The sequence below is a fragment of the Halichoerus grypus genome, chromosome 6 (genome assembly GCF_964656455.1).
Source record: "Halichoerus grypus chromosome 6, mHalGry1.hap1.1, whole genome shotgun sequence".
Lineage (NCBI taxonomy): Eukaryota > Metazoa > Chordata > Mammalia > Carnivora > Phocidae > Halichoerus > Halichoerus grypus.
The window spans coordinates 25,872,110-25,888,566 of NC_135717.1; the positions used below are offsets into that span (position 1 = coordinate 25,872,110).

Genomic DNA, 16,457 nt, shown 5'->3' on the forward strand with positions numbered 1-16,457 from the left:
ATGCATTGGAAAGAATTTCCAAGTGAAGTTTACCACACAGCCACTAAGCCAGCTCTGTTTAATATATCAGTCCAATTAAGTTCTCATTAAGTTCTGATCTCTCATGTTCCAATTAAGCTAATCCAAAGGCATGGCTCGATGTCAGGGGATCACCAAGAACGTCGAGCCAGCTGTAATGTCTAATCTTTATGATGATATTTATGTGTCTCAAACTTAATCTGCTCCAGTGGAATACAACCCAATTCATGACAGAACAGGAATGGTATTGCGGCCTTTAATCAACCTTCAGTCTGAGAAAAATGCTGAAGTTCTATCTCAACAATTGCACAGTTGATTTCCTGCCTTAAGATCTCTCCCCCCTTCCAAATCACATAGACTGTGGGCAGCCCAGGGGTCCCAGGGAAGGCAGCTATAACTATAAATAGAAGACCAGGAAGGTCAATGTCAACAAAGATTCAACAAGGAACAAGCAAGTCTTCATGAAAACTCTACCCCCACGAAAACTCCAGTCTCAGTATCGAAATTATTTGCAATCTAGCTTCACAGACATGCCTCCAAGAGATCAAGGGCCTGGAGGACCCCCTTCAAGCCCTGCCCTCTGCTCAGAGAAGATGGAAAAACTGGTCAAGGCCTGTGTCTTGGAAGGAAGATTCTGGCAGAGGCTCTGATGATCCTTCTCACTACTCCTGCCTGAAACAGGATTTATTCTTTCTTTTCACTGTCAACCTGGTCCCCTGTTTTCTCCCTCTTTCTCACCTCCTGAATCCCTCTTTCAAGCCCAATCCTGAATGACAACGGCTACCCCTTACTGAACACTCACCCTGTGCTAAGTGCCATACACACAACTTCTTAACTCAATCCTCTCAAAAGCCCCGGTGAGGTGGGTACTATGATTATCACCCTCCCCATTTAACAGATAAGAAAACTGAGACTCATGGTTTAAGGAATCTTCCTAGGGGCCCAGAGCCAGCAAAAGTTGGAGGGGGAGATTCAAGCCCACCCGTGTGACTCCAGCACCCCTACCCTACGCTTCATCACTGTATTCTGTCAGAGCTCTCCACATGTCTGAGTCTAATCTCCTACCAGTCTTTAACTCCCCACAGGGCCAGTCTTCAATCCACCTCTTCCTTACCTACTGCCCTCAGTTTTAGTTTTCCCTTCCAGCCCTAAGGAACCTTTCTCCAATTAAATTTTGTTTTTATGTTATTGCTACTTTTCACTGTAGCTGTGCCAGTTACTGAGCTAAACACTTTAAATGCATTATTTTATTTAATTCTGATAAACTCTCTTACTACTACTAACAATTACTATTATTATTACTTCCTATTTTATGGAAGAGAAAACTGAGGCTTAGGAAGATTAAAATTACAAGGTCCCAATGCTAGCAATGTCCAAAGTCACGTATCTAGAAAGAGGTAGAACTGGGCCCTAAATTCAGGTGAGCAGAGTTCCAAACTCTACGCTCACTCATGAAGCTTCCCTTCTACTGCCTCCCACATAAGAGTAGCAGCTACTACCACAAAACTCTGGGTAGTTCCAGGTTTTCAGAACAGGGATTGGCAAACTTTTTCTTAAAGGACCCGTTGTAAATATTAGACTTGTGCCACAACTATTCAACTTAGCTCTAGTTAAAAAGTACAACAGTGCTCTTTTAGCGCAAAAGTGGCCGTAGACAATCTGTAAAGGAATGAGTGGGGCCGAGTTCCAATAAAACTTCATTTACAAAAACAGGCAGCCATAGGCCATAGTTTGCAGACCTCTGCTTTAAAACATTATCAATCACTGATAGATGGATGATCTTTTGTGTGGAAGCATGGAAAAATCCACAGTACTTGATTTCAGACACAGAAATATGATTTTCAAGAAAGTTCTGTTTCACCTATTTCCTGGATAACCCTTTTATTATTCTAAGAGATTAACAATTTAAACATCTGTTGGATCTGTTATTAGTTTATGACTTGGGTTTTCTGGTTCCTCAAAAGTAGCAGGAGAAATTGCAGCTCTCTAAACAACCAAGAAGGTCAGTGACTTATTTTAAGGTAGGTTCTTTTAAAAAACAATCAATTGAACCTTATTTTCATTTTTTTTAAATGGCTTCCAATCCTTTAGACATTAATTCTCAAGAGAAGTTTGGGATACTTGCAGTCTTCCTTTCTTTCTTTTTTGGTCACTGTGGCAGTGATTCTAGCAGCTTCTTCAGCCTTGGAGGGTTCTTCATAGGGCATTCTCAGGTTCTGAGCTCACCATATTATATCCAAGAGTTATGTTTAGATTTTTACAAATATATATTATGTTTAAAAGGCACCAGTATTTTTAGAATGATGAGGAAAGTCCATCCTTGGCCATCTGTAATACCCAGAAATTAGTAACAAGGATGCCACCTTCCATTTATTCAAGTAACAACTGGTCACCCCGTCGGGGAGTAAATTCCTGTTGCAGACTTGCTATTTCCCAGGCATCATGTTAATCGTGTTCACAACAGTTAATGTGTGCTGAGTGTTTTCTCTGTGCCAGGCACTCTTTTAAATTTTACTTAACTCATTTATCCTCATGACAGCTACACATTATTATTATTATTACTATTACTCCCATTTTACAGATTAGGAAACAGGGACAGAGGAAGGTTAAATACCTTGCCCGAAGTCCCTTACTCATAGTTGGAAGAGTATGAATATGAACCCAGTTGGACTCCGGAGCTTGCTCTTTCACACGTTACCTCTTTAACCCTCTCAATAATCCCACCTGTGCTTTACAAATGAGGAGAGGAGGTAGTTGCAGACAAGTAATGTCCCTGAAGTCACCAGGCTAGAGCCAGAAGTCAAACCTGCCACCTACCGCCAGATCCACACTAATTTGAATACAGCATATGAGGTAAATTACAAAAAGCGCCACCGTTCTTCACCCATCCCTGGACCCACGCTCTCTGTGATGTAGCTTTATAGTTCTTCCCATCAAGAGGTGGAGCCTATTTCCTTACTCCTTGAATCTGAGCTGGCCTTGTTACTTGCTTTGGCCAATATAATGCCATGAAAGTAGCAATGTGCCAGTTCCAAGCCTCAGGCTCAAGAGGCCTTGAGAACTTCTACTCAAATCCTCACACCCTTGCCCAGCTACCACGTGAACAGTCCAGGGTTCATCTGATGGAAGCTGAGAGACCAAGTCGAACAGAGATGATGCATCCCAGCTAAGGCCATCCTAGACTAGCTGGTACCCAGCCTGCCTGGTAGCTACCCACAGACACATGAACAAGCTCAGCCAAGGCCAGGAGAACTTCCCAACTGAGCCCAGCCCAAATTGCTGCCTTGCAGGAGAGTGAACTAAATAAATTGTTGTTTTAAGCTGCTGACTTTTGAGGTACTTTGTTATGTAGCAAAAGTTAACTGATGCCATGTATAATAAGTGAAATGCAATTCATGGCCAAATGGTAACGTTCTCCCTATTTAGCAGCCCAACAAGGCTGCTACCACAGCCACCTGGCACAAAGCCATGCCCCTGAAAGCCAGAGGACAAAGCTTCAGAGTAGAAAAGGAAAATCCTGTCACAAAGCCACTGCCCTTTATTTTGTAAGACAACCATGGGGTCACCCTCAGGTCAGAGCCTGTTGACTTTCTTTTTAAGGCCTTGTCTTTTGAGGATGACTTTGATTTTTAGAAACAAAAGCAACTCCTAGCCAAGTTTGGGAATGAAGTGATCAATGAATGTTGCCATTGTTAAAAAGAAGAAAGAAAAGAAGCATGACTATAAAGTTATAATAAGATTTTCTTGCATGGTTTACAAACTGGATCTGACAGCAATTCCAAGAGCCTCAAAGGGAAGTATTTTCAACACTAATAGCCTTTTTTTTTTTTTTTTAAGATTTTATTTATTTATTTGACAGAGAGAGAGAGCACAAGCTGGGGGAGCAGCAGAGGGAGAGGGAGAAGCAGGCTTCCCGCTGAGCAGGGAGCCCAATGCAGGGCTCAATCCCAGGATCCCGGGATCATGACCCGAGCCGAAGGCAGACGCTTAACGACTGAGCCACCCAGGTGCCCCTCAACACTAACAGCCTTATTGACATAGAGCAGTCCCCCCTTATCCACAGGGGGTAGGTTCCAAGACCCCAGTGGATGCCTAAAGCTGTGGATAGTACTGAACTCTGTAGGTACTATGTTGTTCCTATAAATACATACCTATGATAAATTTAATTTATAAATTAGGCACAGTAAGACAACAACAACTATAACAATATGCTGAAATAAAAGTCATGTGAATGTGGTCTCTATCTCTCAGAATATCTTATAGTCCTATACTCACCCTTCTTCCTTTAGTGATGATGTGAGATAATAAAATGTCTGCGTCACGAGATGAAATGAAGTGAATGAGGTAGTGGTGTTAGGCTACTATTAACCTTCTGATGACCATCAGAAGGAGCATCATCTGCTTCTGGAACACGTGTGACCATAGGTCACTGAAACCTCAGCTTAGGGGGCACTGCTACCGTGGGACTGAGTGCCTGGCTCGGAAGCCAGACTCCTGGCTCCAACCCTGGCTCTTCCTCTGAGTGGCCTTGTGAATGGGGTTACTTCTTGAGCCTCCATTTCCTCATCCACAAAATGGGGACAATAAAACCACCCGTTCCAAGGGTTGCTGTGATGATTACATAAGATCACAATGTGAAATAATGCCTGGCATATAAGAAGTACTCTATAAATGATTGCCATCCATCACCACTGATTAATCACTTAGAAGGTAACTGGTAATGGTAGATGACTAAGAAATAGCCCTTAACTTGGAGCCATATTTCATATTTAGGTATTAATTTCCAAAATGTGAAATTGGGATCTGTTGTCTGGACCAACTTCAATGCGATAATATTCAAACGTAACAAGATCAGGTAAAAACCTAGTTTCCTCTACTCAAAACCTACCCAAGAGAAAGAAAACATATGTCCATACAATACTTATATGCAAATGTTCATAGCAGCATTATTCATAATAGCCAAAAAGGAGAAACAACCCAAAACAAAATGTGGGGGTGCCTGGGTGGCTCAGTTGGTTAAGCGACTGCCTTCGGCTCAGGTCATGATCCTCGAGTCCCGGGATCGAGTCCCGCATCGGGCTCCCTGCTCAGCAGGGAGTCTGCTTCTCCCTCTGACCCTCCCCCCTCTCATGTGCTCTCTCTCTCCTCTCATCCTCTCTCAAATAAATAAATAAAATCTTTAAAAAAAAAAAACCAAAAAAACCAAAAAAACCAAATGTGGTATATCCATACCATTGAATATTATTCAGCAATAAAGATGAAGTACTGATATATGCCACAACATAGATGAACCTCACAAGCATGGTACTATGTGAAATAAGCCCAATGCAAAAGACCAAATGTTATGTGATTCTAGTTATATGAAATGTTCAGAAAAGATTTACCAAATCTGTGGAGATAAAAAGTAGGTTAGCTGTTGCCTGGGGCAGGGGTGGAAATGAAGAGTGACCAGAAATAGTCACTAGAGATTTTGGGGGATTTATGGAAATGTTCTAAAATTAGATTGTGGTGATGGCCGCACAACTCTGTACATTTACTCCAGTTAAAATGAGTGGATTTTTAAAAATCACTTTTTAAAATTGTGGTAAAATATACATAATATTTACCATCCTAACAGTTTTTTAGTGCATAGTTCAGATGTGTTGAACACCTTCACATTGTGTAACCCATCTCCAGAATTCCTCTCATCTTGCAAAACTGAAACTCTACCCATTAAACAACAACTCCCCATTCCCTCCTCCCCACAGCCCCTGGCAACCATATGCCTCTTTCTGTCTCTATGAATTTGACCACTCTAGGTACTTCATGTAAGTGAAATCATACATATAAATCATACTTTGTATTTCAACCGATGTTGTGTTTTGTTTTGTTTTTTTGTGACTGGCTTATTTCACTAGGATAATGTCCACAAAGTACATGCATGTGGTAGCATGTGACAAGAAGAGTTCCTTCCTTTTAAAGGCTGGATAATATTCCATTGTACAGAGATACCACATTTTATCCATTCATCCATGATGGACACTTGGGTAAAATGAATGGATTTTATGGTATGTAAATTATATTTCAATAAAGCTGGGTGTTTTTTTTTTAGATTTTATTTATTTATTTGAGAGAGAGAGAGAGAGCACAAGAGGGGATGGAGGGGCAGAGGGAGAAGGAGAAGCAGGCTCCCCACTGAGCAGGGAGCCCAACATGGGGCTCGATCCCAGGACCCTGGGATCATGACCTGAGCCAAAGGCAGATGCTTAACTGACTGAGCCATCCAGATGCCCCAGTAAAGTTGTTTTTTTTAAGTTTTTTTTTTAAATATTTTATTTATTTATTTATTTGACAGAGAGAGAGACAGCGAGAGCAGGAACACAAGCAGGGGGAGTGGGAGAGGGAGAAGCAGGCTTCCTGCTGAGCAGGGAGCCGGATGCGTGGCTCGATCCCAGAACCCTGAGATCATGACCTGAGCTGAAGGCAGACACTTAACGACTAAGCCACCCAGGCGCCCCTTAAGTTTGATTTATACATCTCCCTGTTAATGGACTTTAAGGTCATTTCCATTTCTCTGTATTTGGAACAATGTTGCATTTAATGTTCTTCTTCAGAGCTTCTTGTTACAAAGACTGAGTTTTTCCGGCCATAGTACAGATTTAGAAAGGAAATTTTTAGGTCATAGAGTGTATTTTCAATTTTACTAGGTTTTACCAAATTTTTCTCCGGGAGGGTGGTACCAATTATATAGTACAACATGACAGTTCCAGGGCACCTGGGTGGCTCAGTCCATTAAGCGGCTCAGGTCATGATTCCAAGGTCCTGGGATTGAGGCCCGCATTGGGCTTCCTGCTCAGCATTGAGTATGCTTCTCCCTCTCCCTCTGTACTCTCTTTCTTGCTCTCTCTCAAGTAAATAAATAAAATCTTAAAAAAAAAAAAAAAAAGAACACGAGAGTTCCTCTCCACAGCTTCATCCATTGCTCATATTGCCAAACCTTTACATGTTTGCCGATCTGCGGCATTGAGTATCTTTTGATTTGGCTCTCTGGGTCTCCCCTTTTGTGAACTTCCTGATGATACCCTTTGTCTATTTTTCTATTTCATTGTTCTGTTGTGTTGTTCTCTTTTTTTCTTATTGATATATAGGAATTCTTTGTAGTCTGAATACTAACCTGTTATATATGTTGCAAGTATGTAGGACAGATTAGTGGATAAAGGTCAAATCAACTACAGGCAGAGATCAATAGGAGTTGGAAAGTGCCTGGAGCAGAAAATTAACAGGGTTTTGGGGCCTGAGATCAGGGCCATTGTGGTATTCATTATGATCATCCTGCATGTGCTTATAATAGGACCCAAGAATAAGAATTATAGCAAGCTATTTATTGAGCACATGCTATGTGTCAGGTCCAGTGCTAAGCAACTGATCTAGCCTGATGCTCAGAATGAGCCAGTGAGGTAGATATTATTGTCCCTCTTCCATGTATGAGAAAACAAGGGCTCAGTGACATGAGGTTATTCATTTAAGCAGCTCAGTTGAGATTTTAACCCAGCTCTACCTGATTTTAACATCTTGCTCTTAAAAAAAAGTTTTAAGTGTATTCTGTTTGGCATGCTGTATTTTACCTTTTTAAAAATTAATTGTCGGGGCGCCTGGGTGGCTCAGTCGTTAAGCGTCTGCCTTCGGCTCAGGTCATGATCCCAGGGTCCTGGGATCGAGCCCCACATCGGGCTCCCTGCTCTGCGGGAAGCCTGCTTCTCCCTCTCCCATTCCCCCTGCTTGTGTTCCCTCTCTCACTGTGTCTCTCTCTGTCAAATAAATAAATAAAATCTTTAAAAAAAAAAAAAAAAATTAATTGTCAACAGTTAAAGGACAGTTCATGGTAAAATCTGGATTGGGGGTTTTTACTGGAAACTCAGGAGATAGGGTCATACTGATCCCATGTTCCAGCATGGTAACTATCAGTAGGAAATGAGGAGCATAGCAGCTGCCCCTGTAATGCATGAGCTTGCTTGGTGGCCACAGTCCCCACCACTCCTTGGTGTCCCCTTGTTATTCCAAGCATCTTTCAGTGCCTACCTGGCCCTGCAGTCCTTTGAATGTTTTCCTCTTAAGATAAACAGTGTTGGGACACCTGAGTAGCTCAGTCAGTTGAGTATCCGACTCTTGGTTTGGCTCAGGCAGGTCATGATCTCATGGATTATGGGATTGAGCCCCGGGGCATCAGTCTCCATGCTCAGTTCGGAGTCTGCTTCAAGATTCTCTCCCTTTGCCCCTCCCCCCCACACGCGTGCGTGTGCTCTCTCTCTCCCCCCCATTAAATAAATAAATCTTAAAAAAAAAAAAAAAAAAAGACAAAATAGTGTTGATACACTGGGTGTGGCTGAATAATGGCCCCTCAAAAATATCTACATCCTAGCCCCTAGCTCCTGTGGATCTGTTACCTTACATGGCAAAAGAACCTTGCAAATGTGATGAAAGATTCTGAAATGGGGAGATTATCCAGATGGGCCCAATGTAATCACTGGGGCGGCAGAAGGAGATATGATGATGGAAGCAGGGGTCCAAGCGACGCTGCTGCTGGCTGTGAAGACAGAAGATGGCCTCAAAGCAAGGAATGAAGGTGGCCTCCACAATGAACACAGTCCTGCAGACCCATTTTAGACTTCCGAACCAGAGATATTCTATACCCTGCAATGAGCAGGATAGTCCTGCACAAGAAAAAACTGTTCTGCATCCTAAATATTTTCAAATATCCCACTGGATATTTACTAGATTAAAAAACTGGTTTATAATCAATCATCTGGGGCGCCTGGGTGGCTCAGTCGTTAAGCGTCTGCCTTCGGCTCAGGTCATGATCCCAGCGTCCTGTGCAGTGGGGAGCCTTCTTCTCCCTCTGTCCCTTCCCCTGCTTGTGTTCCCTCTCTTGCTGTGTCTCTCTCTGTCAAATAAATAAAATCTTAAAAAAATAATAAATAAAAATAAAAAAAATTATAATCAATCATCTGAGCCCAGAATGTAGCTCCATTTAACATACAAATGCAGGCTGTGTTTTTTTTTTTTTATGATTTCAATATATATTGATTTTTCCAGGAAAGCAGCTACCATGTATGCCGAGAAAATAGTACTTTGTTTTATTCAGAACCTAAGAGTTTCTCACCATTTCAGAAAAATCCTATCACCCTGGACAGCATCACTTACAGTGAGTGAGTGACTGACGCATCATGTGTGATCCAGTCTGCCTTTTGTAGCTGTCATATTCATGGTGATTCTACGTATACGTACAAGTGAGTGACTACTCATATCTTCTAGTGTAATTTTACCTGAGCTTTAAAAAATTAAATAAGTATTACTTATGTCGTGAATGGTTTTCATTTTATTTCTCCCTTATGCTATAGTCCACTATATAAACAGCCACTATATATATTTGAAATTACTGCACAGATAGATGTGATAGATTATTATGCCAACGGGCAGCTAATTAACCATGCCTCCTAGGTCCATGCCCCTTTGCAATGTGACCTTGCCACTTCTTCTAGAGGGAGTCTATTTCTCACCTACTTATGAATTGCTTTGTGAGTTGCTGGCTTTGTGAATTGCTTTGACCAAAAGAATGTGGTAGAAGGGATGCTGTGGGGGTTCCTGAGCCTCAGACTCACACTTCTGCCTTTGCCCTCCTGGAAGGCTGCCCTGAGACCACCAGGCTGTAAAGGAGCAGGGCTGGCCTCCTAGAGGATGAGAGAGGCATGTGGAGGAGAACTGAAGCGCCTAGCCCACGCGAGCACCCAGGCTCCAGCCCCGTGCATGAGGCCAGATGGGCCTCCCAGCCCTGCCCAGTCACCTGCTGAAAGCAGTCACCTGAGTGAGTCAAGGTGAGACCAAGAGAAGAGTCAGCCCACAGAAATAATAAATCATTGTTTTAAGCCGTGAAGTTTCCAGGTAGTTTATGATACAACAACACAGCAATCAGGTAACTGATAAATAGGTAATAAATATTATCTAAGCATTTCCTTTCAGGACATGAAGAGGGCTCTATAAAATGTGACAAGGGGGCATTGGGCCCAATAGGGTAGAGAACCACTGCCCTGATGAGTTCCCAGTGCTCCTAAAATAAAACTCACACTCTTTACTGGCCTATATGATATGGCCGCTGCAGAGCGACCTTGCCCACTTCACCTCCCATCTCATTCGCTTGCTCTGCTCCCTCCATACTGGCTTCCTTTTTGTCCCTGGAGTAGGGACTGAATTTGGCAGTACTGGGTCATCAGGAAAACTTAAGAGGAGTTGTACCAGAGGATTTCAGTGCCAAAGTGCCATAAGTTAAAAACAGAACAAATGGTAAAAAGATGGAGCTGAGTGACTTACTCAGTGTATCAGTGAAAATGAAAAAGAAAGAAAATCACCTAGATGGGGGAGCAAAGTTAAATATATGGGTGTGAAAATGTTGTTTATTTATAATTTCTATTTTTTATAGTTACAAAAGTAATTCACACTTATTTTCAAATATTCACAAAATTTTCAAAAATTACCAAAATACTTTGGAGCAAAGGCCTCCAAATTTTCACCTCTCACCCAGCTTACGTGTTACTTTCCGCTTATTGGCTAATAGATTTGGATACTATCATTTACATTCATTTACCTTTGGTTTGGTCTGTGTACTGCATATGTCAGTATACACACAGGAAATGCCTGTACAGTATCTACTGTCAATTCACAGATGTAATTCCATCAACTATTTGTACAAAGTAATCATTTCCCATTCTTTATCTTTCACAGAGTATGTTTAACACAATATAAAATATTGCTAGCACCCAGCTAATGTCACAGCAAAACTAAAAGGCCCATTGACTTTCTGTATAGATGCCACCTACTACATCCCTGTGACCTTTCTTTCTTTCTTTAAGATTTTATTTATTTATTTTAGAGAGAGAGAGCACGCACATGTGCGTGCATGAGTGGGGGGCGCAGAGGGAGAGGGAGAAGTAGACTCCCCGCTGAGCAGGGAGACTGACTCGAGGCTCGATCCCAGGACCCTGAGATTATGACCTGAGTCAAAGTCAGACACTTAAGCAACTGAGCCACCCAGGCACCCCTTCTCTGTGACCTTTTTATACATAGTTGAAAACAACTATCTGGGGGAGTATTAAATAAATCTATTTCACTTGTTAAATTCATCTCAGGAAATGCACAGGGTCTTCATTTAATCTTAAGGCTGAGATAATTCATGGGAATCATTCCTTTAAGGTTTAGTCTTCCAGTTGTAATCTCCTCCAAAAATTAAGGACTAGAGAAATATCTGCTTGTTAAATAAGCTGAATTTTATTCTGAGCATTTAAAAGATTAAAATATCTGATGATGAACAAACCATTTGTTTAGTGTCTTTATGAAATTCACCAGAGTTCCATTCATAATATTTAAAATGACATGTATAAAGGAATTGAATTATGAATTAATCAAAATCAAAATCATCAAGCTTACACAGCTTGTCTGGGGCAGAGTCAGGTTGGAAGCAAAGTCTGCCTGATTCTGGAGGCTCAGTTCTGAACCACTGGACCATGTGCCATAGACTGCCTCATTCGTGTGTGTGTGCGTGTGTGTGTCTAATTGGCCAAATGCTCTATGGCATAGCAATGAGGTGCCGCTCATTATTCTCCCTGCCCCCCTTCTGCTTTATTCCCTCCAGTTTTCCTCGGAGTGTCATGGTACTCGCGGGACAATCTAAATAAAAGATTCTGCCCCACGAGGCCTGCATGAGGGCCTGGTCTGGGTGACTGCCCCAGATCTGCCTCACTTCTCACTCCTTTTCTCCACAGCTTCCAGACCCATTTTTCATATCAGAATGTACCCTGTGCTTGTGGCAAGCCACTGGACTGACCACCAGCGTGGTCTGGTGTCAAACTCCTAGACTCAGGAAGCAGAGTAGTGCTCGGCTTGAATCTCGGCTCTACCACTTACTAGCTGTTCCCTTGAGCTTGTTGGTTAACCTTGGCACTGCAGGGTCCTCATCCGTAAGACTGAAATAAGAGCACCCACATCAGAGGGTTGCTGGGAAGATGAAATGAGTTTCTGCAGATCAAATGTTTACAACAATGTAAGGGCCCTAAAGTGCTAGAAACTGCTATTCTTCAATTCCAGCTTCTTGCTCAACTCTCTGGCTCTCCATCTGTTAGGAGGCCCCTTCAGTTTTAGAGGACTGGCTCCTTACTCAGCTCTAGCTCTAGGGGAAGCCACTCTACAGTTTACATTCCTCCAGAGGCAGTAAATGGAGACACTGCAGGTACAGTTAGTAAATTAGCTCTTGCGTGTAATAGCTAGGGCAAACTGACAAGCGCTCCCATAACTTAACTGCTATCTTAAAAATTGGCCCTGACTTTTGAGGAACCATATTCATTCATCCAACAAATATTTAGTAGGTCCCTACCACGTCCCAGGCGCTCCTGGAGCTACATCATAGAACAAAACAGAAAATAACGAAAGCAAGGAAACCTAACTATAAGTCAGGATTTTAAGGGCAAAATACAAATCAGCAATTATTTCTTGAGTGACCTAATATAAATGCTGTTTCAAGATATAATTTGAATGGCCCCAATAAACAATGAATCATGCTGCTGTTTAAGAGCCATTCGGATGCGAGTTCAGTTGTGGGTGACAGATAAGAATGCTCCAGTTATGTAATTTTGGCTGGAAGCTGGTTATCATTCAGTTTAAGCATCTATTCCCACTGACAGGATGTGAGGAACAGCTGAATTGAGAAAATGCAAATCTGTTGTGCAGATCTGGGTAAGAGAAGCTCTACTTGGGTCTGACAAATGTTGCTGTAATTTTCAAGCCTTCAAAAATAACCCACAAAAGACTACATGACCACGGGGTGAAAAAGGAGGGAATTAGATTTAATTAAGAAATCCTAAATCAGGAAATGAAAGAAGCTAATGGTAATCCACCCATCTTGCATATCTGTAGTATTCAAATTACTGAGCTTGGGGCAAAGCCTGAGGGAAGGCTGGGTAGGACGCTAACCTTCCTCGGTGCCTGCGAACCTCATTAAATGCTTCCCCTCGGGGCGCCTGGGTGGCTCAGTTGGTTAAGTGACTGCCTTCAGCTCAGGTCATGATCCCAGGGTCCTGGGATCGAGCCCCGCATCGGGCTCCCTGCTCAGCGGAAAGCCTGCTTCTCCCTCTCCCACGCCTCCTGCTTATGTTCCCTCTCTCGCTGTCTCTCTCTGTCAAATAAATAAATAAAACCTTTAAAAAAAAAAAAAAATGCTTCCCCTCATCCTCCTGGTCACAGGAGCACCTCTGCCATCCCCCGCCTCCTTTTTTTTCTGCCATCCCTTTCATAGGGGAGGAAACAGGCTCACAGATCACTTAGGGTCCTACCACAAGGAAGCAGTTGAGCAGGATTTTGGACTCCAGTGTGTCTGGCTGCCTTGAAAGTTTATCAGTTTTTGCAAGCTAACAATTTTAAGAACCTACATTTTCTACATTCCTTGATCGTTCATTACAACATTTAAACTTTAATGCTCCATTCAAACACCCTGCAGCATTTTATGTTTAGACTGGTTTCATTTAGTCCCAGAGGCAGCTCATCTGCAGGACGTCAAAGATGAAATATGAGTTGGCACAAGGATGCCTCATTAATCTCTAATACAAATAGAAATATCTCTGATTCTTTAAAAGCATTTTATCATTGCCTGGAGGCTGGAAACCATTTCTAGCCCCCTCATTACAAAATTATTTATGGGCAAACAGTAGAGATATAACCCTCAATGTAAAATCTTAATTACTGCCCTTTTAGCTGATTTTTGTGTCTTGTGAAAGGGTATAAATTAGAAGAGTAACAGCTGAAGAAATTAGAACAAAGTCTGCACAGTTGAATATAGCTGTGTTAAGGTCTAGACGTGCATTCACAGCACCTAGATGCACTCTTGTTGTTTCCCCACATCCATTCTTATTTCAGAGAACAGATACAAAGGGAGAAAAAAAAAAAAAACCCTTCAGCTACCAAAGGCTTTACTGCTCATTTGTGGTTTTCTTGAGGACAAGGCCATAGCTGGTCCTCTCTGTGTCCCTCCCTAGGGGATGGCCCGGTCATCAGCACATAGTAGGATTTAATAAATATTTGTTAAACAGAACTGAATTTGGGTGACTTAATCTGTCTACGGATATTCTTTACGCATATTCAAACACAGGTTATTTCCACTGTGCTCATTTCATTGTTTAATCATTGTGTGCCATTCTTTGTTCAATCTAATAAAAGGCACAGCACACTGAATATACTTTGGCCAACAGCAAGATTAAAAAGAAAGATCCCTGAAATGTGACTTGCAGGACGGTCTGGTCTCCCTCATTTAGCAGCAGGACCTGAAGCCAGAGAGACAAAGCCACCTGACATCAGCAGGGTCAGGCTAGGGGTTCTGTTCTCTGGCCCCTGGCCTCACTTCCACCCAGCTGCACCTTGCACCTATTAGCACCACACAGTGGAGAGGAAGGTCAATTATGAATGGGGGACGGACATTAAGCCCTCAGGAGAAGCCAAATGAGCAAATGAAAAAATTGTAAGTGGAAACAGTTCAGATTTTATAACCTACGGCAAGTAACAAAACTGTTCTTCAAAAAACAGATATGGATTTTAAAAAATCAGTATTTCCTGGAGCTATTTAGAGGACAGCTTCCAACTTCCATTGTTTGGGAGGGATGAAGTTAGGATTATCTAGGTTATGGGTGTCTCCTCAGTATGTAAAAGCACCATCCGGGCAGTATGCACCTCTTCTCAGAGAGAGACTCTGCTGAGGGGCAAGGAAACAGTTGATACAATTAGCTGTGAATGCTCTAAAGACCCTGGGATGTGGCAGCTGACTGAGGTTTGCACTGTAGTTAAATTGCACTGCCAATTTTTTAAGTATCATTTTGAATCATAACCTGGATCTGAATCCTAACTCTGCAAATTCATCTTGATCACTTTTCTAAATCTCTTTGTTCTTCTGTTTCCTCATCTGTAAAATGCAGAGGACACTAAGGAATCTCATAGGGCTGTTGGAAGGGCTGAATGAAATAATGAATGGTCAAGCATTCAGCAAAGCACCTGGCACAGAGTAAGCTCTTGGCCAATATTAAATATTGTTGCTATTTTACTCTCTTCATGTGGGCCATTCAAAATTCTAGTATTCTCAAAACTGTGCAGGGAACACACACACCCCAAAGTATCCTGTCAACTGTAGAAAAGAGGGAGCCTCCACATGGGTATTTACGGGAGGGTGCGCCAGGATTGGAACTCCATTCACACAGAAAACTGGCTGCAGTGTGACCATGACTAATGCTCGGCGAGCACTCACTGTGGGCCAGGCCTCTCCTGAAGCAAGCTACATGCATAATATTGAGCATGAAGTGGAGTATGGAGAGGCCAGAGGTGGGAAGATCAATCCAGAGTCAGATAAAATATAAGGAGAGCTTTAATCCGCACACACAGTCAATGGGAGCCAATAAACCTGGTAGATGCCAATTACCCAGGAGAAGGGCAGGCAGGGAGGCCAAGAAGGCAGAAAACCTCTCTAGAGCCAAGCGGCCAGACAGATGGCAGTGCATGTGTGTGCACAACTAGATGTCATGGCTGGAGATGAGTGACCAAAACAGAGCTCTCCCTCCCAAAGGGATTGTTTTGAGAACGACCACTTGATGGTACTGAGATAATGAGGTACCATCTGATAAAAATGAATTACTGAGCATTTAGAAATAAAGAAACCCCACAGGGCAACTGACCTCAAAACATTTTTCTTTCTTTGCTTGGTGAAGCAGGCTAGCCATTCCAGGAAGCAGAACTGGAAAGATGTATGTTTCCAAATATTCCTTGGGGGAACCTAAATCAAGCCAAAAAAAAAAAAAAAAAAAAAAAAATCCCACTGAAACTCCCAAATGGCCCAGATGAATCTGGGAGAAATGTTTGTTTCTGAACCAAAAAAAGATACTGTCCATGAAATAACATGACCTTAAATGTTGCATTTTACTCCAGACTGCTGAGTTAGGCTGTATTATTAAACAAACTTAAAATATCTTTGAGCCTCTGTGGGCTGGCGAGGATGTAGAGGGGTCCTGCACCGGGCCAGGGCCACAGGCACAGCAAGGAGGCCAGTGTGGCTGGAGGGAAAATAAGCAAGGGAAATATGGTAGCAATGAGGCCGGAGAGGAACAAGGTGGGGGTACAATGGATTGTACCACAGAAATGGTGGTGGTGGGTGCCAAGGCCCAAAGCACACTAGCAGAGAGAACAGAACAAAGCGGTAGGAGAGGTCTGGCACCAGGGAAGGCCAGAGGAACTGGGCCCAGGGAGAAGATGGAGAAAGTCTATACCTCTGACTTAAACCCACAATGCAGGGCAGCGTGATACTTTCATCCACTTCTTATATTCTCCCCTTTGATTTTAATGTAGAATCAAGGTATGCTTGCTGTTATTTATTATTTTTATTG

The 16,457-nt window shown here is 42.5% G+C and overlaps 1 protein-coding gene across 7 annotated transcripts in view; it reads right to left on the reverse strand.

Moving 5' to 3' along the window:
• The window catches only part of IQCK (IQ motif containing K), a 136,179-nt gene that overhangs the window by 108,780 nt on the left and 10,942 nt on the right, over positions 1-16,457 (reverse strand). For all 7 annotated transcript variants that reach the window (XM_036076040.2, XM_036076036.2, XM_036076035.2 and 4 more), the window contains exon 4: positions 15,753-15,850. In XM_036076040.2, the coding sequence (XP_035931933.1) occupies positions 15,753-15,850 (98 nt within the window). The remainder of the gene's footprint in view (positions 1-15,752; positions 15,851-16,457) is intronic.